At 42.7% G+C, this 26,993-nt stretch overlaps 1 protein-coding gene across 4 annotated transcripts; it reads left to right on the top strand.

The window, feature by feature from the left end:
• Positions 1 to 900: 900 nt before the first annotated feature.
• Lasp (LIM and SH3 domain protein Lasp) lies at positions 901 to 26,993 on the top strand. Of its 4 annotated transcripts, none has more exons than XM_032435158.2 (7): positions 901 to 1,604; positions 17,229 to 17,323; positions 23,899 to 24,031; positions 24,122 to 24,257; positions 25,117 to 26,355; positions 26,539 to 26,747; positions 26,814 to 26,993. In XM_032435158.2, the coding sequence occupies exons 1-7, from the start codon at positions 1,536 to 1,538 to the stop codon at positions 26,991 to 26,993; spliced, it is 2,061 nt and encodes a 686-aa protein (XP_032291049.1). In that variant the 5' UTR covers positions 901 to 1,535. The 4 variants fall into 4 exon arrangements, with proteins under 4 accessions (XP_032291049.1, XP_032291048.1, XP_032291050.1 ...); XM_032435157.2 differs by having other exon boundaries at positions 25,054 to 26,355; XM_032435159.2 differs by having other exon boundaries at positions 903 to 1,604; positions 25,501 to 26,355.

Raw genomic sequence — 26,993 nt, 5'->3', positions numbered from 1 at the left:
CTTTTGACATTTGAGCGAGACAATGTTCAATTCTTGTTTCCACTTGTCTTCGTTTGGCACCTCCTTTGACTTCTCCTTCGTATGTTACTCCTGTTACTCCTTGTTGTTGTTGTTGTTGTGGTCGATAGCAGCCGCCGGCTTTACAAATGCACACGCTCACGGCAAGCTTATCGATTTTTCAATCGGCAATGTTGTGTGTTTCTTTTGGTAGTTTGACTACTTTTTGGCGTCTTAAATTACACAGTGCACGCCTTTAAATATGCAGCATGATTCAGGCTTGAATAATCAATAAATTGGGTTTTGCTCAAACCCTTTTGCGACTTATTGATATTACTTTAGTATAATAAACAACTATTTGAGGCAAACTTTTGGATGAACTGTGGCCTTTTACATTCTATTAATTGCTAGACAGTCGAACACAGTATTATGCACAGTCAGGTCACAGGACATTGAAGAAAATGCGTATATTGCTCTTGATTAACGTTTGATTTAGTTATTTATGCAAAGTCGACTTAAGTCGGTACGTTTGGCAAGCCTTTTCTCGTTCACTTAACTATATAATTGATTATTGTATGATTTTTTTGTGAATATTTGTATATACGCCCACGGAGCACGAAGTGGTTACAAAAAAAAAATCTCGATAGTAAACTCCAAGGATACAAAAAGTGGGGTGCTTTTTGCGTGCAGCACCCTGTGCCAGCCGGCATATGTGTTATCGAATGACTGCATTCGTTCGCAACACTGCACGATAGCAACTGCAGCGAGTTAACAGCGAATTAACAGATAATTTTAGTACCATAATGTTAGACTGTGTTGTTCTCTCTCTTGCGTCTTAACATGACCATTTGAGCGCAACATACTCCAAGCCCCAAAACGTTTACAGCATGTTATGCGTCATAATTGTTGTTGTTTCGGCGAGGTACGGACGTCTTTATGCGGGTGCGCAGCGTGTAATTTTCGAATTGAACAAATCCACTTATTAATAAACATTAACATCGTTGCCATTAATTGTTGAATACAAATTGCGTCTAGCAGCATTTCGAAAGCGCAACTGTACAAGCACCTGTCGTTGTCTTTCTCTGAATAGGAGTCGTGCGCGCGTCGCTTAGCTGCAGTCGGAGTCGAAGACGGAGACGGCCACAGTTGAATATTTAAAAGTTTACCCGCTTGCAATTAGTGAAAAAGTGTTAACTGTGTGTTCGTGTGTGCGTGCGTGTGTCTATGTATATATATATATATCTATACGAAAATCAGCGACACAAAGCAAACCAGTTAGTTGCCATCCAGTTGTAACACAGATTTTTGTTCAAATCTCAGTAGCTTTGCAGTGTTAAATGTTAATCCTGGCCACACACACATATACCCAACAATAGTTCAAATAGATTCCAATTCTTGGCAAATAGTTTTTTAAGCTGTGTTTGCCAGCCGATCGCTATGCGAAACTAATAATCGACTGTATCAAGTGTTGCTAAATTCTAAAAATCTGTGTGTCCCCCCGATTCCCACTCAGAAAGTGTACTTGAAACAGCGAGAAGATGAATAAAACTTGTGCCCGTTGCCAAAAGGTGGTTTATCCCATTGAGGAGCTCAAATGCCTGGATAAGGTGAGTGACAATTAACTAATTTTCTATTGGATAACTGTTGGGAATATAAGAAATTGGTTGTTTTATGTTGTATTTTATGTATTGGCATTTTTTTTTTTTTTCTTCTTTCAATTTTGCTCCTTTGTTTTATGCCGCTGCTTCGCACTTGTTGTATGCGCGCGTTAGAGCGAGACGGCTATCTAGCCACATGGCCACTGCTCTCATTGATCATGCGTATCGTTTGCTCTCGTGCCCGTGTCCGTGTCGCTTGTTTGTTGTTTCTGTTTATTATCCTACGCAATTCGCGGCCTGTTGTTGTGGGCGCAGAGCAGCGCAAAGCAGCGCAGCTTTAATAATTACGAACAACAAACGTGTGCGAATAATAAAACAAAAAGTTGTTCGGCTAGCTTGCTGCGACTGCGCAGCAGCATTTGTGTGTGCTTCTTGGAATTTAGTTTCAGACAAATAACGGCACATCAATTTCATTCCATTGACTATTTGTGTGTATGTGCATGTGTGTGTGATTGCGCGGGTGGCTGCTTGTGTATGCAGCAAATTTTTCAATTTTCGCCAACTCAGGAAATTGAAAATTGCTTTTAATTTGCGTCGCCGCTGCTTCCGTTACCTTTCTCTGCCGCCTGCCTCTTCCCTTCTTTCGCAATTGTCTGTGCCAATTTGCGTAAATTTTGCGTATGAGCAACGACGACGACGGCGACGCCAACGAACCGTTGCAAACTTGCAGCGCAGCTTTTGATCTCTGCTCTCTGCAAGCAATATATAAATAAGAAACAATCCGTTGACTGACCTTGAGCACATATTTCGTTTCCAGTTTGGCATTCTCTCTCGCACACACACACACACACACACACACGCACGCAGTCACTAGCTTTGCGGTCATTGCGTTGCTTTCTTCTTGTGCTTATTGGTTTATGCTTAATTCCAGTTTATTTTTATTGACCGTCCGGCTGTCTGAGCTGAGTTCTCTTTGCGTTTCGCCTTGTATACATTTTCGCCCTTCAAGCTCTTGTGTAGAGTTGATATTTTGTGGTGAGATTTTAAGGTCTTCGACGCCAAAAATAGGTAAATATGTACATACATGCATATGTGTGCGGAAACATACTCAGCTGATAACGGGCGGACACAGACAATTGTCATTTCATCATTCGTCAAATTCCATTCGAAAGCCTTGTTGTAATCAGCTCCAACTATCAGCAGCTGCGACGTGTTCCACATCACTTGCATCCCTCCCGCCCCCACCCCCTTCACGTCCCACGTTCGCCGCTCTAAAGCGTTTGTCTAATTATAGTCAAGAGGCGCTACACGCTCTCTTGCGCTCTCATCTCTGGCTCTCTGTGCGTCTAATTTTAGCTGTGGAGTAATGAAAACTATTTAAAGTCTACGCAATGAAGTCGGCTATAAAATATGCACGAGGCCTAATGGAAATGTTGAAACGTGTAAATATCAACTCTAAGACTTGAGACACGAGGAAACTCGAGAAAACTGACAAACAAGCTGCAGATATTTATGTATCTTGTGCACATGTGGGCCAGACAAATAAGCCGAAATCTACATTGGGCGCGTTGCATTTGTTTTCAATTCGTATCTGTCCCGACAAAATGTGAACAATTGTATTTCATAACAATTCTTAGATAATAAACAATTTGACGCATAGCCGTTGTTTATAAAACAATGGAAATGTTTTTCACTTAAACTTAAATTACAACTTGCCTCCTATGACGCATATTTTCAATGCGAATTTCACAAACAATTCGGTTTCAATTGTCTCGTCATATTTATATTATATGGGAGCATAAAGCATGCGATTACCTCATCAATTGTATATAGAAATATATAGAATTGTGAAATTCGAAGCTGCTAATAAGAATTGCAATTTACAAAGATTCGGATCTACAATTCTTATCAGAACATGTTTTTTCTTTGAATATCGAATTGTTAGATGCCTAAAAAGTGTATTTTATCTTTAGTTTTTCTCAACTTTAAATTCAGTTTGGCAAAGGGAGCGACTCATACCCCCCTCTCCCCTCCATATTTCCACCCGTTTTTTAGTGAAAAGTTTTGTTCCATTTCCTTTGCGGTTGCCGCTCTGCACGTGACATATCCTGATATAGAAATCGATACTCGTGACAGGCAATAAACGGGCATTTTATACCAATTATCTCTGCACACACACACACACACACACACACACACACACACATACACGCGCGCAAACTGAAAAGTTTGTCTTGTAAATAAAGAAATGCTTTTTAAATGCCGTTAAAGTTGAGCAGCGCTGCCGGCGCTTTGTTAATCGATTTTTGATACCAAACTTCACTCAACTTGTCGCCGTTGTCGACTTTGCAGTCGCAGTCGCAGTCGCAGTCGACGTCGCTGTCTCAGCTGCTGCTGCCGTTGCCAATTTCATTTATCTGACTTTTTATTTGGCAAACACACGAATGTGTGAGTTTTAGTTTTGGCTGCTTTTTTTGAAAAGCGGGCTAATATGAATATATGCAAATGTGTGTGTGTGTGTGTGTGACAGGCAAAAATAGACTATAAGGTATATATATTCTTGATCAGCAGCGAATCGATTTCATGTATTACGACTGACATCGAATTAAAGTTGCCACTCTTTCGATAGATTTGCATGTATGCTAAGACAGCTTAAGCTTGTTTACAGGGTATCCGGCTAGTCGAACACACTGCTGCTGCTGTTTTGCTTGACTGCGGCGACTGCCACGACAGACGATTATTTTATGCTCGCAACGAAAGTAAATGACCTCTTTGTTGTCAGTCCTGTGAGAGGGGGGGTTGGGAGGGGAGCTTAACATTTTGGCCAATTCGTGCAGTGTGGCACGAGTCGACAGTTAGTGTTGGCCGGGAGGGGGGGGGGGAGTGTCAGCGCAACGAAGCGCAGCGTCAAATCCAAAAGCGTCCTCCATTTGCTGCAACTTCGTTTGGCACTTACCGAATTGCAACTGTAACTGCAGCTGGAATCGGTTGTCACCCTCCCCCTCTTCACCCTGTCATGGCACACTTTTCGGCCTGTCGCTTTGCTGAATGTTTTAATTTTTGCATTTGGCCCATGACAAATGACTACAGCGACAAACTTGGACGCTGAGAGAAGCGTCTTCTGGCCAACTCATATAGCTTCTTGCCACACTTGGATGCTGCCACAATGTGCGCCACTTGAAAATCGTTTCCGCTTTCGAATTTGCTACAAGCAGTAGAAAACGGAATGTGAGGCTTTTGCTGCACAGATTAGAGAAGGGCGCGTGATACGACTTGAAACAGAAATTTTAAGAAATAATATATAAAAATTGAAGCTAAAATTAACGTAATAAAATTAAAAAAAGATTGATAAATGAAAAATGTAAATAAGCATATATAATAAAGCCAAAAAGCCACGTCATATAGATTACATATCTGTTCGTGTTCGTGTTCATTTCGACACGCGCCCATCTCTAGTCAAGAGAGAGCAACAACAACAACAGCAATCACATTGACAATGACAATAGTTTTTATTTTGTTTTTTTTTTTTCTCTTTCCACTCTTGACTCTGGACTCTTAGCTCTGAAAGCGAAGTTCACTTTTGCATGACAAACCATTTTCTGAGTGCTGCCCCCTGCAACTTGCCCCTCCCTCCTCTCGCCCCTCTGCGCAAGCACTCTGCATTCTATGCGTACCTACAGATAGCCTCAGAGAAGGGCGCTGCAATTTCATAAACAATTCAGGCATGAAAATAAAAGTGGTCAAGCAGCGGCAGAGGCAGCGACAGCGACAGCGGCGTCGTCTTTGACTTATCGCTGCTTTGCATCTCCTTATCTTCATTTCCTTTCTCACACACACACACACATGCATGCTTGTCATTTCACTTTGTGCTTTGTTTTGTTGCTGTGAGAACTTTTTGCGGCATTATGCAATTGATGTGGCAGCTTTTACCCTGTCCTCCTACCGCTTTCGACTTCATTCATCTGCTCTTCGCTCCCACTCACTTTCGTTGTAACTCAATCAAAGCCTAAAGCCCGACTTGCAGCTCATCTTTTATGCTCCAATTTGCCGTAATTAGCCGCTTGGTTGCAACATTTTGCAACCTATTTGGCGGCTGCCAATTTTCACGTTTGACAAAAAAACAGATTTCGAAATGAAAAACAAAAGCAACGAGTTGAGGTTTGCGTGTTCCCGATTCCCAACCTTCCAAAAGTGAATCCATTTCTTGATACTAGTTTACATTTGACTTGTGTCAGTATTTTTTGTGAATTTTTCAATACTTTTTCATATTTAAACTACGGTCTCACCTAATTTGATGTATTTACAGTTATGCATATACATATATGTATTGCTCCTCTTCTGCTCCAAAAAGAATATCCTGAAAATCCACAATTAAAATGGAAATCTTAAGGGCCAAATAAGTATGCGATTTGCTAGGTATACAAGTACATACACACAAATACACCAACTCACACAAACACACACACACACACGTAGAGTATTGCCAGACAAGTTTTCTATGCCTGAATTCTGTTTTCTTTTCAATTTTTTTTCTTGTTGCATTTTAGCTTCGATTTGCTTTGGTTTTGTGGCCCAATTTTTGCATTGAAAATGTAAGAAAAAATAAAAACGAATTTCTTGTTCAACTCCGAAAGTGGAAGCTGAAGTTTAAATTGCTGCTGGGCAAGCTTTTGGGCACGGACTCTTATTTATTCGCCTTGGGCATTCGGGGCTTTGGGGGCTTTCCCTCAATTAAATGTTTCCCATTGTTATTTTTCAGCACAAACATTTTGACTAATGACCAAAACTAACTGATGAACGAGTCTGTTGTGTGAATTGAGTTTCTGGCTACATATGTATATTTTTGGCTACCTGTCCCACTGTCTCGCTCTGAGCTTACCGTTTCCGGCCATTGATATGTGGGTCAGTTCGCTTCGTTCTACACTCTGCTACATGGCGCTTGTTTCTACTGTGAGTCGGCATTGGCTTTGTCTTACAGTTACGCAGATTCTTCTATGCGGCGCTATCCAACACTGGCCCCTTGGCTGCTGCCATTCGGTTCGCTGTCGCTTGTTTCCTGTCATTTCTTCTGTTGTCGTCGTCTTTTAATTGTTTTTACTTCCCCGACCCCCTCGACCCTGCTGTTGCCTTGTTTTTACATTGCTTTTGTTGTAGAATTTATGTTAATGCACATTTGCTTGTAATTTGTTATGCCACTCCCATTTTGGCGACGGGGCAAGACGGCTGTCGTCGCTGGCATTGCATTTACTTGACCTCGCTCCACCCCCTTTCCCCCCACTCTCGCCGCATCACTCCACTCTTTTCTTTGTTTAAATTCAATTGATCTTTATTAACTCGAAGCGGGGTGGCAATCTTCGTTGCGGCTCATGTAAAGTGGCAACCCTGGCGACCCCTCGTTGCGGCTCTTTTATTTTGTGAAGCATTTGCATGACTTGGTCGCATCCATCGTCCAATTGATCCCCGCATGCAGCGGCAGCAGCAGCAACAACAACAGTCGCATCGCATCGCATCTATGTTTGGGCTCTCGTTTTGTATTGTCTGTGCATTTGTGTGAGTGCTATTTATAGCTCTGCATATGTATATGTGTATGTGTTATATATGCATGCATGCATATGTGTACACATGCATGCTTAGCAATAACAATTTCCAGCTCTTTGGCTCTTCAGTTCAAGTGGTTGCTTGACTCTCGTCGCCGCTGTCCATCACTTGAGGGTTTTCTCGCCTCCTTCTCCCACTCCTCCTTCTTCCTCTCTCACTTGCACTCACACTCCACTGTCAATCATAAAATTCAGCTTTAGATCTCAGCTGCTGCTGCTGCTGCTTTTGCTTTTTACTGTTTGCTTTGCTCCAGTTTTTGTCTACCCATTTTTAGTCCCCCCGCCCCCGCCGCTGCTAACCCACTGCCATTTGTCACTTCATCAGCAAAAATTAATCGTCTCGAATTCGGTTTGTCTTTTTCGTTTTTGTTTTTTGTTTTTGTTTTTTTGGTCTCACAGCTTTGCAAATCTCGTACATTATTCAAACTCTTTGCCCCTTCCCCTCGCTGCTGCACACCACATTCCACAGACAGTCGCAAGCAGCTGCTCCACATTAGTTTCAGCCGCATTTTGCTCCAAATCCAAAAGTTTTCCCATTGTGTCTCTTTGGCTTGTGTAAGCTGCCCCTGCCCCTTCCCCTCTCTCTCTCCTTACATTCCCTCTCTTCAAATATTAATAAAGCGTCATGTGTAAGTTTTGAGCTGCTGCAGCAGACGCTTTAAGCTAATTTGCAAGCTCCTAAGATGCTGGCCCACCTCCTCTGGGCTGGTTACACCTTGTCCATTAGCAGAATGTGGCCCAAAGCGTTTGAGGCAGGCTAATTCAATTTACGTTGCGGGCGGCAGCGCTAATTATATACAAAACACAATAAGAGGCTCCCGCAAGATGTACACACACACACACACACACACACACACGCACGCACATAGAGAAAGGGGGCGGGTGGGTGCAAAACTTAGCTAACTGATTGCGTGCATATTTGCAATCGGACTTTGGCATATATTTGCATATGGAACAGAGAGTTTCGGAAAACGTAAATTCAAATAAAACTTCGCAAGTGACAAGCTGCGCTCTTCATGTGCATGTGCATATGCATGTGTGTGTGCGGTGTGAGCTTTTGAGTTGTTAAAAATTAAGCAAACAAATGGGTGGAAAAACGTCAGCGCAAAGCAAGGGGTGCATGGATATAACGGCATGCTATTGACTTTGCTAATTGACTGAAGTCGGAGTGAGCAGAAGAAGAGAGTGCACACAGAGTTGCATAGCGACAAATTGAAGAGCTGTGCGAAAAAGAGAGAGACCCACACACATAATTTGCCAATTTAGAAATTGAATAGAGCGCTGGAAGTGAGAGAGAGAGAGAGAGAGAGAGAGAGAGAGATTAGCGTGTGCATACGGCTAAACGGCGAAACTAAGTTAAGAGAAATATGATCGCAAGCACAGAGAGCTTACGCATGCAAATAGAAAGGAGCATGTGAACTTAACGAAAAAGTATCGATAGGTTAAACGATGCGATAGTTAAGTAGTTGGGTTAGGTTGAATTTGAAATGTTAAATTTATGCTTTCAATTTAGAAATAAATCCTTCAAATGCCACCCTGTTCTTGAAGTGCATTTCAAAATGCACTTGTGCACCAATTCTTAAACATTCAACAAGAAAGCGCTGCCCAATTGTCAGTTGTTGTCAGAGAACTCTAGCACAATGCACACAAAAACAAACAGTCGAAGCAGCTGGAACGAGACAAAACAAAAAAGCAGCCAAAAATGCACAAATGTGGATATGGCTTTGTTTTGCTAGGATGTCCAACAAATTCTATGGGGCCATTCAATGTGGGCCAATGGACTTAAAAGAATTGAACAGCAGCGGGAGACCGACCGAACGAACAGTAGGAAGTTATTTTCATTGTCTGGCACTCCAATCTTGAGAGCACCGAGAGAAACGTTTGACCATTTACATACAACAACAACAACAACAACAACAACAACAACAACATCGACACCAATTCCACCAGATGATGATAATGATGATGATTGTGATGATGATAATGCTGATTCTGTCGAGGCTGAGGCTGAGGCTGAAGCTGACAAGTTGGTCTGAGTTGGGGAACTAACCCGTCTTTAAATGCTGTTATGTATCTTTTAACTGGCGATACCGTTATGAGTGCTATTCAGCCGAGTAAAAAAATAGAAAAGGAAAAAAAAAATACTTCTCCCATACGGCAGATACTCCAACGATGATTTACTATTCGACCCGATCCGACCCGTTCCCGATGCGTATGCAGACCATGCGAAGCCACAAAAAGCGAGAAAAGTTAATGAAACACTCGCACAGCGACTAGATAAAAGGCATTTGCTATAAAAAAAACACACACACGAGCAGTTACCCAAGACAAGTCGACGTTTGAATACCCTTGCGCACATTTAGACTGAGAAGTATTCGTAAACAAAATATTCGATTTCCCTTACGATTAAGTAATTGCCCCTGCATAATGGAATAGAATCTGAGTTTAGTTCGGATATCTAGAAAAGTACTGATCAATAATGAATATATATTGTCTTGTCTTCGCCTAACATCGCCCACAAATAGACATAGCTATGATACCCTCGGCCAGGGTATACAAGAATTAGCTGCAGCGTTCGACTCGCAGCTCTCCTCGACTCGACTCGAATCGGCGCCCAGTTCCAGCTCCAGCTCCAGGGTCGTATTGCTGCAGCCAGCAGTTGGCTTAGCTCAGCGAGAATGTCGCCTCCAGCGCTTGGCATTGCTTCCGAGTGAGTCACTCGCTTTATGTGTGTGTGTGTGTGTGTGTGTGTGTTGAGGTTGATGTAATGCCTTTTTATTGTTGACGCAAAAAAAATAATATTATTAAGAAAAAGAGAGATACAAAAGCAAAGAACGCCGAGCGCAGGCAGCTGCTCCATCAGCGCCTCAGTTGGTGGCCGCTTTTTTTTTGCGCTGGCAATCAAGAGGGGCGAGAGGCGGAAGCGGGGTAAATTAATAAACAAATTATGCGGCATGTATCTCTGCTGTACATACAGCAAAACTCGCGTATCTATCGGATGCGAACGTGCAAATATGCGTTTAAATTGAATTCATAAGTTGAAGCACAAGAGTCGCAGACGATGCCAATCGATTGTTGTTTTGTTGTTTGGGATCAGGCAGAAAGCGTTAGATGCTTGCATTGTTGCTGTCTGTGTGTATCTGTGTATCTGCCAGATACAAATGCAAATTCTGGCTAAATGTGTGGGGTCTGCGGAGCCAAAAGTGTTTGCCAAAGTGTTTCGCAAATTGTTTTGTATACCAAATGTTGGAAAATAATGAAATGTGATCAACAAATTTGAATGGGTTGAGGGGAAGAAGGGACAGCATTTGGAAAGTAATAAATAAAGAAATTAAGTACGTGGAATAAAAGAAAATCGCATTGCAAACAAGTTCTTATTGGAAAAACAAGACGAGAGAAAAGTAAATACTTGAAGAAATTCAAAAAGGTTGCGAATTAAAATATATAACACTGTTATGTGGAATATTCGGAAACTTTCTTGTTATTTGGCAACCAGGAATGCCTTGGAGCTGGGCAGGATCTGACTGAAATTCTAAATCATCTTCTTTGCACTTCTCATACTTCTTCACCTCGAACCAGTTGATGACTTTGTCAGCCCACCACAAGTTCTCACGCCAACTCAATCTAACCTCACTTATTGTCAGATTAGATGCTTAAAGAGAGGCTCATTAACTTCTTGCTGCTAGAAAATTCCAGTGTATTTCACGTAAGTGTATTGGAATGCAATGCCATTCCAATATATCATTTTGCAGATAAACTATCTCTCACTGTTTATCATTAAACACACAAATGCGACAAATATTCGCATATTCTACGTTTGTTTTTCTCCTCCCCCCCCCTGATTCCGGGCTACTGTTGGTAGCCGTGTTTTTCGAGAGTTTTTGAGTATCTAATTTCTGAGACAGCCCGATTACGTCATGCCGGGGCCTGTCAGCTGTGGAACTGTAGACAACATTTTGAATGTGCAGATACAAAGCAACAGATACAATGTACACACACACACACACACACACAAATACAAATACACACAGGCACACACACATACACATTGTAGTACGTGTAATAATTGCAAAACTCAACTGAGAGCAGTTCCAGTTACTCGAACAAAGCAAATTCAAATACAAATCCAAATCCAAATCAAGTCGAGTGTTGGGCAACGTCAATTTATTTATATGACAAACTCACCACACACACCCCCGCCCACTCTATCTCTCTCTCCCTCTCTCTATCACTATCTAAACAAAAATGATATTAATTAGCCATAAGCTGGAAATGAACAGTTAAATAAAAACTCAATTAAACGAAATTGAAAACAAAACGTAACCGAGCCTCCAAACAAATTAGAAAACTTGTCGATCGCAGGGCGATACAAAGATCTTTCCCAATAGATATATATATGTGTGTGTGTGTGTGTGTGTGTGTATAAATGGGAGAACAGGAAAAACTGTTGTCGTGTGAAAAATGAAGAGGGGTGGGGGTGTAACGATGTAACGAAATGCAATTGAAAGAAAAAGTAAACGCTCTCAAGTGAGAATTGCATAAGAAAACATGCACAGACAAGGGGAGCGAAGAGGCAAACACACACATTATTTAGACATTTAATTATAACATTACCAACTTGGGACAGTTCCCACTGATCAACTGATCAGCCGAGCGACTAATCAACTGATCCAACTGATCAACAGTCCAGTCACGTCAATGGGGCAACAATTAAAACTATTTGCGGCCAGCAGCTGATAATGACAATTACGAGTGCGAGCCAGATAGAGACAGACAGAGAGAGAGAGAGAGAGATAGGAAGAGAGAGATAGAGATATAAACACGAACTGGGGCTCTGCTTATGGCCAGGCCGTGCACCGATCCGGCGACCACCCATAAAAGGCCAGTCGGAAAGGCGACGCGTAACGGCAATCGTAGAGCTTGGGCAACTGTTGTTGTTGTCTTTGTTCAGGTATCTTATGACAACAATATGACTCAACGCACAGTCTCACATGATTCTTATGGCCATTTATGGCATTTCCAATTGAAGTAACAGCAGCCACCTTGACCCCAATGAAGCGCCGCCGCATGCCCAAAATGCAAATCCAAAATGCGACAGATAGACATAAAGCTCGAATTGTTAATGCCCTTACTGTTGCTATAGATAGAGAAAAGTAGAGTATTTGGCAAGATCTTATTTAAAGCAAGGCTTTTGTTAGAGTTTATCATATATAGCAGATTATCCATACATATTCTGTAAGTTCCGAATTCAAAGAAAATATATATCAACAATAAATTTCAACATAAAAGAACATTAATGTAATACATGCATAAAACTCTGCTTCTTTCAAATTCAAAATAATTCCCTTTTGAAAAGAAAAGTCCACAATTAAAGGAACACTTTTAGAAACAAAAATTTTGAACCTAAAAGAAAATTATTATAATATAAGATTAAGATTCTGCTTGCTGCTAATTCTTTCTTCTTCTCACTTTTAAGAGTTTCCAATTTCTCAGAATCGCATATATTTTGAGATATTTTGAAGAGCACATTAAGATTCATATGTCCGCTCTTCAAGATGTTGCCACATAGCATCTTCACATGCCGTGCAGCATAGCTGATGACAGAATTCTTGGAGCCACTGTACACTGACTACAAACCGTAAATGAAACAGAGCGTGCAAAATAAATGCCTAAACGTAAATGCGCTTTGAGGTGGGCTCAGGTAGTGTGGCGAGGAGCGAGGGGCGAGGGGCGATGGGCGGGTGGGGAGGGACTCTCTGTGGAAGCCATGTTAAATTGACCAAAACGCGACGCAGCAAACTTGAACTTAATTTGGCGCTCTTTGGGGCAACCCGCACGACGTTGCGGAAGCTGCCAAAATAAAAGAAAACAAAGTTGGAAACAGCATTGAAGTTGGGAGTGTGTGAGAGTGTGTGTATATGTGTGTGTGTGTGTGTGATACACTGTGCCAATAGGAAGCAGCGGAAGTAGTTGAATTCTGGCTACGTTGCTTTCACTTCCGCCTCATCAGCTGCTCCCGTATGCCGTATCAGCGTGTGCACACACGCCGACGCCTACCCGGATTATACACAGCTCTTCATCATCATCATCATCATGATCATGATCAGCTTCATCATGAGCATTGTCATCAGGTTGAGCAGCTGCCAGTGGAAGTGGGTTTCGTTTACAAAATACGACAAAAAACACGTGGGTCGCACAAGTGTGCTCCACTTCCATCTCCAGCTCCAGCTCCGCCTCCACCTCCTCCTCCTCCTCCACCAGCTCCATAAAAGAAGTCTGAAGTCGCGTCTGCCTGTCTGTTATTTGAATTGTTTTGCGCTAACAACCAACATTTAATATTTGATATATGTTTCCTTTTGGCATCTACTTCATGGGCGCATTGTCCAGTCCGGCACATGATAAACATGTACCACATGCCACATGCAACATGCCAGCTGTCAATTGCCGCCTTTCGAGAATTTCGCATTTCGATTTCGTACGTGTAAATTTGGCTATTAGAAAGTGCTTTCTTTCTAGGGCTGCGCGAAAGAAACAGCCAAGAGATTCCAAAGAAAATATGGAAACAGGCGTCAAGATTCAAGAGAAACGTTTTGTCAGTTTTACATTCAGTTCAAAGCAATGCGAATTGGGTAACTTATGTCTTAGTTTGGGCCTAAAATAACCTACTCTAACTATATATTTGGATTTGTGTTCGGGATTTATACACCTTTTTAATTTGTTTAGTTTAGTTAAATCTTGTCAATCAGAATTATTTAGAATTTGGAAGAAATTGATTAATGTATATATTAAAACGCAGCACTTAAACATTTTGGCCAACTCTACAAATTTCTTTTTCATGCAATGCACTTCCTCCTTTGACACTTCTTGTTGCTCCTCTTTTTTGGCATATAAATAGATTTGGTTTTGTTACCATTTTAGTTGTTGGTTCGTGTTTATTTGTCCATTGTTTCGTTTGTTTGGGTTGTTCTTGTTGCTGTTGCTGTTGTTGTTGTTTGTGTGGTGTTTGGCCTCATTTGTCATTTCGCTGGTCGCTTCGACTCTTGTAATCCAATCCGCAGCGCAGCGAGCTGCGTTCGTGTTCGCAGCTAACCATGCCAAATCGAAAAACCCAAACCCCAACCCAAGCCCAAGCCCAATCCCGAACCCAATTCCAACCCAGTTGGGTGCTTTATGGGTCTCTGTCTCGGTTGCGGCTGCGGCTCATGCCAATTGTTAGTTTTTTATTGTCGCTTTGCGGAGACGTTTAAAATGTTGAAAGCGTGCAAATTCGAATGCAAATTCAACACCTCTCGATATGCTTGACAAAAAAGCAGCCAACAACAACAACAACAACAACATTAACAACAGGAAAAACAACATGAAACACTTAACGTTTTTTTTCTCTTTCGGTTTTTTTGTATTTTTGGAAATTGAGCCGCAAATTGAAAACCAAGACGAACAGCGAGCGGCAAATGAAAAGTGGGTTAAAGCGAGCATAGAAAATAAAATGCACAACGCTTAACAAACGATTACCTCATGCACACACACACACGCACACGCACGCACACACACATTCACGTATTTTGTTGTGAAAGTGAAATTGAATTTTTGTGTTGGTCATCAAAATCTCATCAAAGTGCAGCTTACATAGATGCCAATGGAAGAAACGCTCGACTTATAAGAGATACTGTCGCATGCTCTCTCTCCTTCCTTTCTCTATCTATTTCTCTCTCTAAACTCTCTCATGAGATCTCCTACTGGTTACGCGTGCTCCTCACGCGCAGCATTCAACAAAATATGTAACAAGAAATTGGGACAAAAGAATTGGTGAAGGCTGAATACCCTAACTTAATCGAAATCTTAAGTAGCTGTGGGATAAAGAATGAGAATTTGGATTGCTCAGATTGCTAAGTTTGAAGAGTCTAAGAATATATCTATCTACTTAAGAGTGTATTATAGATGTGCAGAGAGAAGATAGAGATACATTCCTCAATTGGTATCCCTTTTTAAAGTACAGACTCAGATTTTGGGCGGCACCCAGAAAAGTGTCTCTTTTAGTCGCCTTCTACGACAAGCGATGACATGCTGTGGAGGTATTCTGTTGCCCGCCAACCACACGGGTGTCAGAGTCGGATGTACTATAAACACATATGTTTATTATTATTGAAGGAATCGGATCGGATAGATAAACAAACTATCAAAATAAATTTATAAATAGCATGGGTAACGAAGTTAAGGTTTCAGTTTCGAATTCCAAGCAATTTTTATATCTTAACTAAAGGCTGAAGCAATTCAAAAACAAATTGAATCTTATAATTTGTAACTGACAAAAATGTTACCCATTTGAGTAATAAAATAAAAGTATATTCTGTTAGGGTATAGAAAATCCCAAATCCCAATCTTGACACTCTGTCTTAACTTTTTTCAACTCAGTTAAAAACTTTCGAGTCATCAAGACAACATCATCAAGTTAAATCCGTTGATTTATGAAAACTTTGCTAGTTTTCCGGACCCTTGTGGCTTACGGCATTCCGCACCGCTTCCAATTTCAGTGGAATCGGAATGTGGTTGCCTTCAGCTGTCCAGTGGGTTTGGCATGGAGAGTGTTTTTGGCCAAACGGGTTTTCTCCCCCTCTCTCTCGCTCTCTTCCTCTCTCTAGTGATAAAATCGCAATCACTTTACGTCTGGTTTGCGTCTACACTATTGTGGTTGCCGTCTCCGCTGTGTGTGAAACCAATTAACGCATTTTTCTCGCATTTTTTGCGCTGCGCTGCTTGCTAATCCACAGACAAGTTAATCGTTTGTTGACCTCCAACTCAAGAGACCAAGTGGAGACCCTGTGGCTAGACCCTGACTTGATGCAGGAATAAAACTCATGCTGCCGTCGTCTGTCTGAATCCGAGTTGCCTCTTTGCCTTGACAATTGCCCGCTTTCCGCCTCGGCTCAGCCAGCTCCTAGCTCGTCTGCTGAGAATTTGCAGTCCACACAAGAAGAGGTTGCCGCAACTAAAGCTTATCAATAAAACCAACTGATATGATAGCCAGCCAAGGCAGCTGCAGCCTGTGCAAAAAGTTGGCCTATTAACTTGGAGCAAGCAGCTACAAAAAAGTCTAGATTCTAGTTTAAAGAATTGGCAAAAGGTGCTCTGCAAACAGCTATATTACAGGGTATAGGGGATAGTATTCAGATATATCAAGGCCATGATAGTAGTCGAGGCTTTAAATCTTTTCTCAATCGATTCTTGTCTTAAACTCTTGCTTGTTTTATGCCCAACATTACAGGGTATTGTTTAGTAAATAGTTGCCAGATTGACATTTTTTAAATGCGAACAAGTTTTTAAAGAACTTTTGCTCCTCCTCAGAACTTTCAAGTACTTATCTACCAAATTGGCCTGCCCCGACCCGGACCCCGACCCCTGGTCACACAAGCAGCTACGCCCACCCAGCTACCGCAGACGAAGACCAAGACCAAGACCAAGACCGAGACCGAGACCAATTAGAGGCTACTAGAATATGCTCGTAAAGCCAAAAATCTTTTCAAGTTTTTTATGCTCATCTTGGTTTTTAGTTTTAGTTTCAGTTTTAGTTGCATTGCGCCAATTTAACAAGGCAAAGAACAATAACAATTCGGGCTATGAAACTATGGCAAATGAAAAGAACTAAGACCTAGACCCCATACTAAGACTGACAGACTGAGCTTCAATCAAAACTATTTTGACATTAATTAAGTTCTCAAAAACAATTGAAAGCTTATTTACTTATTTGTATTAAAGGCCAATTTGCAGTAAATTAATCTTAGATAAAATACTGAATTTGAGGCAATCCGAACTTAGTTTAAGTCTCGGACATAACCGATTTCCTTAGCGAGTTGCAAATAATTTGATGCTGCTTCCATTTGATGCCCGTTCCTCAACTCGATTATACCCACTCGGCATACGTTCAGCTTATGCAGGGTATTTGTACAACAATTTCTTATTATCCCATTTGACTGGGCGAACAATTTGCTAACAATTTTCACTAATTCTTGTACTTTGCTTTGCTCTTTTCCCTTTTTAGACATGGCACAAAACGTGTTTCAAATGCACAGAATGCGGAATGGCGCTCAATATGAAAACCTACAAGGGCTACAACAAGATGCCATACTGCGAGGCGTAAGTATTCAGTCATTCGTTCATTCTAATACCCTAACCGTGGCAATCAAACCATTTTTATTGCGAATCTGTCAAGTTTAAGTGCCAGCTGAGCGGGTGAGTGGCTGGTAAGGGGGGGTGTTAGCAGGCAGGTGCTAAACTCACCTTGACGTGCAGTCGTCATTAGCGTCGTTTATCTTATCGCTACCCTGTCCCGGAACAGATAAGCAGCCAGCCAGCCGGCCAGTTCCAGTGTATTTCAGTCCAGTTCCATGGAAATCTCAGCAACAGCTGTCCACGTGGCTGGACAGCGACTCTTTGGGGCGACACTTGCCACGTGCTGTTGCCGCACGAATTGCTGAATTGCAGCTGTTAAAAAGGTGCGGAAATGCGGCGACACTTTAGTAAGATTCTCACAAACACAAACATACCATACAAACATTCAGTTGCAATTGCCCTGCAGCATTGCAGCAACTTTAACCCCATTTGAAACGCGAATTGTATACCCTGTACCTGTCGAGCTTGGCTGAAATGGGGTATCATGTTTTGAAGCAAATGTATGTGACAGGTAGAAAAGAAGCCAGCTCCGACTTTGTCAAATATATATATAGATCCCTATTATAGTACACAGAGTAACCTTCGCATTTCGCAGTTCATAAAATGATCCGTCTATAAATACCTTAGTTATGTAGAAAGACATTTTCCTTCGAAAGAAGTTCCAATCCCGATGCTGCTTACAGGGTATCTTCTGATGGGCTACTTATGTAGTTCTTGCAGTTATCTCTCTGTGTGTGTATGTGTGTTGGCAAGTGTGTGAAGGGGGGGCGGCAGTCACTGCCACTGCCACGCCCCAATGTTATTGTTCTTAAATGTGTGCGAGTGTTTGTGTGCGAGTGTTTGTGTGTGTGTGTGTGTGGCACGCAGCTCAATGGAGCAAATGTTTCTGTGTGTTGTCATATTGTGCCCGGCTTGTTGCCTGCCTCGTTCGTTGCTGCTGGTTATCCAGAGATTGCCCCACAACTGGCACTGCAGTGCGTGCGCCCGTCCGTCTGTCCGTCCGTTTGTTTCTGTTGGCCTTGAGCCAAGCGGGATGCGAGCTGCAATGGGCCACGTCTCTAATGCAGATTTATTGTGGATGCCACCGCTGCGGGAATAAAAATTCCATGCGGATTGAGTTATGCGTCCGTTAGCTTCACTCTGACGCAGTGGCCGGCAACCAGCAACCAGGACCTAGCACCTAGCCCCCGATCCCCGCCAGCGGCCGATGATGTCATGTGTCTGCACAAGGCTGCAGCATTAGGGGCGTGGCCGGGCTTCCGATTTAGCAGCGCACTTTCACTGCAGTCAACGCCCGAGCCGCTGCCATTTGCACCTTTCGCCCCCATTTTTTGTATGGGCGTGGCAGCACGTACGCCAAAGTCATTTTCGATTCACTCCTATTTGGATTTTATAATTGCTTGAGAAGTTTGTTCCAGCACTTTTCTTCGGACTGTGCTCAGTTTCTCAGGCACTTTGGGGTCAGCAAAAGTTGTGCCCTCCGTGGAATAACGATTGTAATAAATTATGTAGCATACACTAAAGAGATTTAAAGCGCCGGAGACATGCAATTATAGAAGTTGCCACATGTGGAGCGTCACTCGGAACTCTGATTTTAATTGGATAAGTCGAGTCAAGGGTTAGAAGGGAAAGAACATAAAATGCAATGCTTAAGCTAATATAAAGGGAACATATTAAAGAGCAGCGGATTTTCAAAAAGTTATGTAGTCTATAATTTATATAAATTGATTGTATAAAATATAAGTTGAAATCAGAAACAGCTTATCAAATGCTACACTACGCTACAAAAACAAAGCACCTTAAAAATACTTGCATTTAAGTGCAATTGTTCAAATAGTCGAGTGTAAAAGATAATAATTCATGAGCAGCAGCGATTTGTATTTCTTAGGTATAATGGAAGCAATTGTGTACCCTCGAATCGAAAGCTAATTGGGAAATGCGAAGTGTACTTCCTGAAAGTCCACAAGTTTCCTTCAAGCTGCAGCTGCTGCTGTCCTGCAACTTTCGCTCCTTTATGGGCTCTAACCCAATTGTGTCTTCAAGTAAACTTGGACAGGAGGCGGCAGGCACACAGGATAACAAAACACACACAGCTCATTCAGCTCATGTATCCATTACATTGCCAGGTTCCAAGTTCCTGCATTTAGTTGGAATTGAACTAGAAAACGAGTTGAATGTTTGTCGGCCTGTTTGCGCTCTTTTCACATTTATTTTATTTATATGTTGCATGTGATATGCTTTGGCAGTTTTTTTTTTTGTTTGGATTTAATCCATTTTTCATCTGGAAAATAGAAATGAGAGAAGACTGTAAACATCTGCACTGGCGGCAGCCCACAACGAACAGGCAACCTTTTCGTGTATTATATTCGCATCGGCACATTTATTTATTAACATAAAAAGCCAGTGAACCATGGCCCTGCCCTCCGTAACCAAAATCTCAAATCTCTCTACAATGTGTGTGTGTGTGTGTGTGTGCGAGTGTGTGTGTGTGTTAGTGTGTTGTGCTCCACATTCCTCAGCAATTGGCCATATGTTACGGCTTTTTCTATTCGAAAGTTCTTCTCATTTCGTTTGGCACATCAATTTCGCCTGCTTTTTTTCTTCCACATATATTTGGCTCACTTTCATTTGAAATAAAAATCAGCCCCATGTAGGTTTCCGTATATATATATATATATATATATATATTTATGTGTGTGCCCCATTAGTCGCTGTTTGATTACTTAAGCCGGCAACAATGGTAAAAACCTTTTCAATTACCCAAAAAAATAATAAGCTTGGCTGTGCCTCTTTTTATGCTAAACAACAAAATACGAACAATACAGAACCTATACACGCCCCGTTTCCAAATGAGCTGGGTGTGTCAACCCGTGCCACCGAACCTGGCTCACGCTCCACGCCAAGAGTTACCCAGTTCTTGTGGTTCTCAATAAGCCAAGCTCTTGGGAGGGGATTTAAAATCTCAGCAGGCACTGGACCAGGCGACGCAGCCGCCCGATGCCACCCAAATCCGATAATGCATTCGAGCTCCACAATTTCATTTTGGCTTTTCGAATTTTTCAGACCCACATAATTGACTTGCTGCAGCACTCGACACCGCACTCGATTATAATGATGATGATTATGTGCGTTTAATCGCATTTCAATTCATTTTAACGCTCTGACCTGGCAATTATGCATAAACGGCAAGGATCTCGCTGAAATACATTATTATTTCGCTTCTCAATTTGCGCATTCCATTTTGAATGTTCTCTAACAATCGGAACTTGATTCCTTTCTCTGCTATTTTAATTATCTGTTAATTAAACAATTTAACGTTTTTTTATGCGTAATTTGTTCTTTAGGTTTTATATTCTGCTCTTCCCTGGCAGCTCCTCTTAATTTCCTCATGTCCTTTGTTGAGGCTCTGCCTTATCAATCCGCTGCTGTCACTCGTCAGTTCGTCCCATCGCCCGCCCGCCCGCCATTGATCCATTGCGCAAAATGTTAACCAACAAAGGGCTTGTCACAGGGAAAAATGCCACAGCAATCCACAACAAATCACATGCAAAAATGTTGACATCAATGAATGTGCCTCCCTCCCTCACTCGCCCCATCTCCCCTTTCATGTTCCATGTGTTGGGGTTATTTGTTTCGTTCGTTCGTTCGTCTGTTGGTCAGCTCGTCGTGGTCTAGTTTCAGAGGGACAGACACATTGCCCGGTTGCTATCAACAGCAATTTACGTTAGGTTATGAACAGTCTACAACATGACATGCGACTGCTCAGTGACAGATTGAACGACTAATAGATGCTCTGCGGCTCAGATGAAAAAATATAAAACTTACATGCTATTCATGTTAATTTAGCTAACATTTGCTTAACATAGTATGAGCCTGTTACCAAAAAATAGATGTGCATTAAAAATCTACAAGTTATCTATAAAGAATACGACAACTTATCATATAAATATTAAAACAATAATAACTGTGCTAATTTGCTTAACATAATGTAAAAATGTTAGTAAAACGTCAGCTTTAACAGCGCATAATAGTTTTAGTATAGATCAAAGCTTGCACAAAATATTTCATAGATAACATTTGCATAATATTTTTAAACAGCGTTATGTAAACATAAACATGTTAGCTACATCGGGAAAAGTATATTTATAGTACTTCTTAAATGCTTAGCTAGTTGATATGTTAATACTTATTGAAATTAAATTTCAAGCGAACTACAGAGCATATAAAATATATCATGTCTTATATACAAACAATGTTTATAGGATATTAAAAGACAATGGCAACAAAACTGTTTGCGTTGCAGCAGTTTGTTGTGTGCTGTGTGTGTATATTGTTTACAGATAAATTAAAATTCTTTGATAGTAAAAAGTAAAGTAGCGTAAACAAGAACAACAATAGTTGCATGTCACGCACAGCAGCTGCTGTTGTTGTTGCTGTTGCTGTTACTGTTGCTGTTGCTGTCGTGCGTGTTGCTGCTGTTGATCTATTGGGAACGTGCCGAGACATCCGCTGCTGCTGTTGCTCTGGCCAATGCCGCCGCTGGCGCTTAAGCATTGTTATGTCATCATTGCCAGCCAACAGCAGCAGCAGCAGCAGCCACAATGTGTGCCACCAACAACAACAACAATAACAACAACAGCAGCAGTTGCTGTTGCAGCTGCACTCAGCCTTTGTTGCAGCCTTAAAGCAAAGCTCGTTGCAACAGCAACAACTGGCGCTGCAGACCTACATGCATGAGCGACCGGTCATTGGTCATTAAACGGCCTTGCGCCACACACACACATACACACACGCCCCCACCTGTTCGCCCCCCACCCGCAGCTGACCACAAATTGGAATTGGAATTGAGGGTGCACATCGCCAGCTCGTTGTAACCAAACTAAATTAGCAGCTGCAATGAAATTTGCACAAATATTTATTAAACTAAATAATTGTCAGCGTTCAGCCCCCTCTCTCCCAGCCACGCCCACTTTTAATGTCAAAGGCAGCGCTTGGCGACAGCTGCGTTCGATACGTACACGATGTATCCATAAATATTCTATAAGCCAATTTAGTTGCGCGCAATTACAATTGCAATATGAATAGGGCCAAGAGAGGGAGAGTGAGAGAGAGGGGGGCGTAGTGCTAAAAACAGAGGGGTGGGGTTTGGGGTGTGTTTGTTAAGCTAAAGAAGCGCCAGGGCGGCAATGGGTTTATCAACCTTTTGCCAGTTGCTGTTGTTGCTGTTGCTGTTGCTGCTGCTGTTGCTGTGGTTATCAGTTGCGAGTTGCAATCAATCGATCGATTAGCCAACTGATAGGTTAAAATCAACAAACAAACAAACACACACGATATATACTCCATGTATGTGTGTACTTTATGATTACATATTGCGCTCGTGTCCACAGTTTACAATGTTGTTTGTTTGGCTTTGGTTTCCGCTTATTTTATTCCCTTTTTTTTTCGCCATAATTAAATTGATGTATTAGTCCGTTGGGTAGCATTAATCATATCGCATATTGCATTTTCTCGGTATTGTTCAACATATTTCTCCTATCAGCTTTTGCGCACAAATACACACAGTTTTTGATAACATGGGTTCTATTTCCTTTAAATCTGCAATTTGATCAAATTCCAATTACACAACAATTACGCTTTTAGTTTAGATAAACAACCAACTTGAAGTCCATCTTTGAATCGCGCTATCTATGTATTTTGAACTGGCGCCTTTATATGCGATTCTCAAGAATTCAGGTAGGGCCCACCTAAATTTATCTTTGTCGGTTTTAATAACGCCTTTATATGCGATTCTCGTGCTTTTAAGTAAGGTCCACACATACAATTACGGACTGATTCATAAATGGTTTTCTCTTAATACATATGCATCTGATATTCCAGACACTTTCCAAAGATCGTTCATCTTATGCTAATGCCTGCCCCTTTTTTTTTGAGCTGCCAAACACTTGAAGCGAAAATAAATGCTGCAGAAATTAAGTTGATGCCGCAAAACTTTTCTTTGGCTGTGGTCGAAAATTGCATTTAGCTGCGCTTTAAACCGCATCATTCGCATCACTCGCTGCAACATGCATTAACCGTTAGCTGCCCCAGGGCTCGGGCTGGGGTTGGGGGAGTCAAATCAAAAAGAAATGCGATCCCGCATCAAAATGCCACAAATGCTGTTTTAATTGATAAAACAACTGGCATGAGTGGGTTGGGGGCAGGTCAGAGGTTCTGCACACGAGCGCGTTGCAACATGCGTTCAAGTGCTGCCAAATGATATGCGCTCTGACCCCGCCGGCAACAGGGTGGGCGGAGCACCCGCCACATCAACTGCAGCAGCAGCAACAGCAGCAACAGATTTTTGTAGCTATTTCCGCAATGCAGCAGTGAACATTTTCAACAGCAGTCTTTCCAAAATGAAAGAAATAATAAAGTTGACCGGCGGCAATTTGAACTTTATGCCAACATCTCAGCCAGTGTTTCATTGCATTCCTTCTCTCACTCTCTAACTGTCTCTCTCTCTCTCTCTCTCTCTCTCTCTCTCTCTCTCTCTGTTGCAGGCACATACCCAAGGCCAAGGCAACGGCAATTGCTGATACGCCCGAGCTGAAGCGCATCGCGGAAAATACGAAAATCCAATCGAATGTGAAATACCACGCAGACTTTGAGAAGGCCAAAGGCAAATTTACACAGGTCAGTTAACCGACACAGATTGTGTGTGTGTGTGTGTGTGCGGTATTTTCATCATCAACATTATAATAATTAACACTGATTCCTCGACAGGTGGCAGACGACCCGGAAACGCTGCGAATCAAGCAAAACACGAAGCACATATCGAATGTGGCATATCATGGCGATCTGGAGAAGAAGGCCGCCATGGAGAAGCAGCGCGGCTCTGCGGAGGTCTCCGACAGCAGCAGTGAGTAGCCAATTTTCCAGCGCTTTTCCGTCTCCATCTCGCTCTCTCTCTCTCTCTACCTTCCTCTCTGTATATATATCTGTCTCATTATTCACGGCAATTGCTGGCAATTTAAAGCTTTTGGCTACAATTAGCTTAAGTTGAGTTAATGTTGCTTTTTGTTTGGCTAATTAATTTGTTTGAATCGCGTTTATCAATGGAATTGTCGTCAATTCACATGCATTAAATGTGACTAAACTGATTAAATCATCATTTATTGTGCTCATTAGAGCGCATAATGTGCGCACAGTGCTGCCAGGCTTATTTGTTTGGCTTGAAAAGTGTCGAAAACTTGCTAAATTACATTATTTACACACACAAAACATTGATCATGCAACTCAATTACCCAACACTGATTCACACTTCTTTTGACAATACGCATGCAACTATGCAACACTGTTGCGCCTCATTCACTTTTCATTACTAAAACAAATCAACTGTGCAACACTGTGCAGCGCCATATGTCGCCTCTTATATGCCCACCTCTTCTTTCCACACTGTGTAACTAATATTGATTATAATTCCCTCTATTTTTTTTTTCGTATCGTTTTTGCTTATGGATTTGTTTATCATTTGTTGCTCATTCATCAATTACAACAACAACAACGACAACTGCGCTCATAATTTGTGTGTGTGCTTTCTGAACTACCGTTAACCTAACGTTACACAACACTTGTACAACGCCAACACACACACACACACACAAACAAACACAACCTAACACTAACTGGGGCATTGAACAAATCGCTTTGCGCAGACGAATCGGAATATTTCTCTGAGCAATTGGCAGCTGAACAATTCTCGCAATATGCACCCACAGCCTCGCCCATACCGCCAGCAACACTGCAGCAGCAGCACCACCAGCAACATCAACAGTACCAACAACATCAACAACAGCAACAACATCAACAACAGCAACAACATCAACACCAACACTATGTGCAACAACAAACGCTGCCACCGCCACCAATACAACACCAGCAATACAACACGGCGGCCATAACGCCCACATATCAACACCAACATCAGCAGCTGAACCAGCAGCAACAGCAGCAGCTGTTGCAGCAGCAACAGCAGCAGCAGCAGCAGCCGCTGCACGATCCATACGCACACTACCAACAGCCGCAGGCGTTGCGCCAGCAACAGTTGCTGCAGCAACAGCAGCAACATGCCATTAAACAAGCCTCACATCTGTATCCCACAGCAACATCGCAAGCACAACAACAACAGCAACAGCAGCAGCAGCCGCCACCACAGCAGCAAGCCACACCGCAGCAATCGCAGCAGTCGCAACAGCAGCCGCAGGCGGTTAATAGCTACAATCAGCTGCGCTCAGCTATTTTGCATAATTCGCATCATCCCAGTGGCAATGCTGCGGATCAGTTTGATCATAGTCAGAACTCGGCAACAGCACTGCATCAGCAGCAACTGCAGCAGCAGTTGCAGCAACATCACTCACAGCAGCAGCTGCAACAGCAGCAGCAGGCCAGTCAGCATCAGCTGCAGCAGCAACATTCGCACAGCAGCCTGTTGAACAACAATGCAAGCAACGGCAGCATTCACAGCAATAGCAGCAACAACAACAACAACAACAATAATGGCGGACTGGCACATCCGCATCCGGCCAGCCTCAGCTATACACAACAGCAGCAGCAGCAGCAGCAACAACAGCAGCAGCAACAGACACGCTCGCAGGCGAGCCTGCACAGCAACAACAGCAAGCATCAGCTGCAGTTACAGCAACAGCTGCAGCAGCAACAAAAACAGCAACAGCAGCAGCAACATCAGAGCAACACAAATGTGCAACAACTGTATGTGGCGCCCAACTACAGTCCGGTTACGCCCTCGGAGAACGCTTTGGGCGCCAAGCTGCAGGCCAGCAATGGGCATTTGCCCGTCGTGGTGAGCGCCACAACGCAGCAGAACAGCAGCAACAACATTGGCAAAATCGCCGACTACGATCCGCTGACTGATGGACCCAGGCCGATGCCCAGCACCGGACGCTCCAGCACAACGCTGGTGTACAGCTCGGATCAGCGCGGCGCAGCCGCAGGCGTGGGTAAGTAGCAGAAGAGAAGGGCTTACAGGCTAGCTGGTAGTTCGGTAGCGCTCAGCTCAGCTCAGCTCGATGTGCATCAACATGTCAGCATGTCATCTTGTGCTTGTCCTCCCCACCGTGTGCATTAAATTTAGTAGTGTGTATTGCGCCCTAAACCTAACAAATGCTTTGCTCTGTGACCAGGTAACAGCGTGTATCCGAAGCGCATTGGCTCCATCTCGGACATAGATCCCGCCAACGGCATTTACGGCTCGCTGAGCAGCGCCGAGCAGGCGCAGGCCCAGAAGCAGCAGCAATACTATCAGCAGGTCCAAATGATGCAGCAGCAGGAGCAACAGGCGCGCCAACCGCCGGCTTCACTGCAGGAGAAACAGTCGCGCCAGAGCAACCTGGTAAGTACATAGCTAACCCCAGTTCCTCACATGGAGTATATTAAATCGTTTTCCTCCTTGTTGCAGCGCGTCTATCGCGCCATTTACGACTATGAGGCGCAGGACGTGGACGAGGTTAGCTTTCGTGAGGGCGATGTCATCTTTGAGGTGGAATCAATTGACTCTGGCTGGATGACCGGGCGCGTGGAGCGCACCGGCAAGACCGGCATGCTGCCCGCCAACTACGTGGAGCAGGCGGTTATATAA

The sequence above is a fragment of the Drosophila virilis genome, chromosome 3 (assembly GCF_030788295.1).
Source record: "Drosophila virilis strain 15010-1051.87 chromosome 3, Dvir_AGI_RSII-ME, whole genome shotgun sequence".
NCBI classification, from domain to species: Eukaryota; Metazoa; Arthropoda; class Insecta; order Diptera; family Drosophilidae; genus Drosophila; species Drosophila virilis.
Note: the sequence above shows the minus strand (reverse complement) of the source record. Positions and strands in the feature narration are given on the sequence as shown.

Coding starts and splice junctions, on each gene's coding strand:
- Lasp (XM_032435157.2), top strand. CDS start 1,536: ATGAATAAAACTTGTGCCCGTTGCCAAAAGGTGGTTTATCCCATTGAG. Junction 1,605..17,228: donor AGCTCAAATGCCTGGATAAG/GTGAGTGACAAT, acceptor TTCCCTTTTTAG/ACATGGCACAAAACGTGTTT. Junction 17,324..23,898: donor AAGATGCCATACTGCGAGGC/GTAAGTATTCAG, acceptor TCTCTGTTGCAG/GCACATACCCAAGGCCAAGG.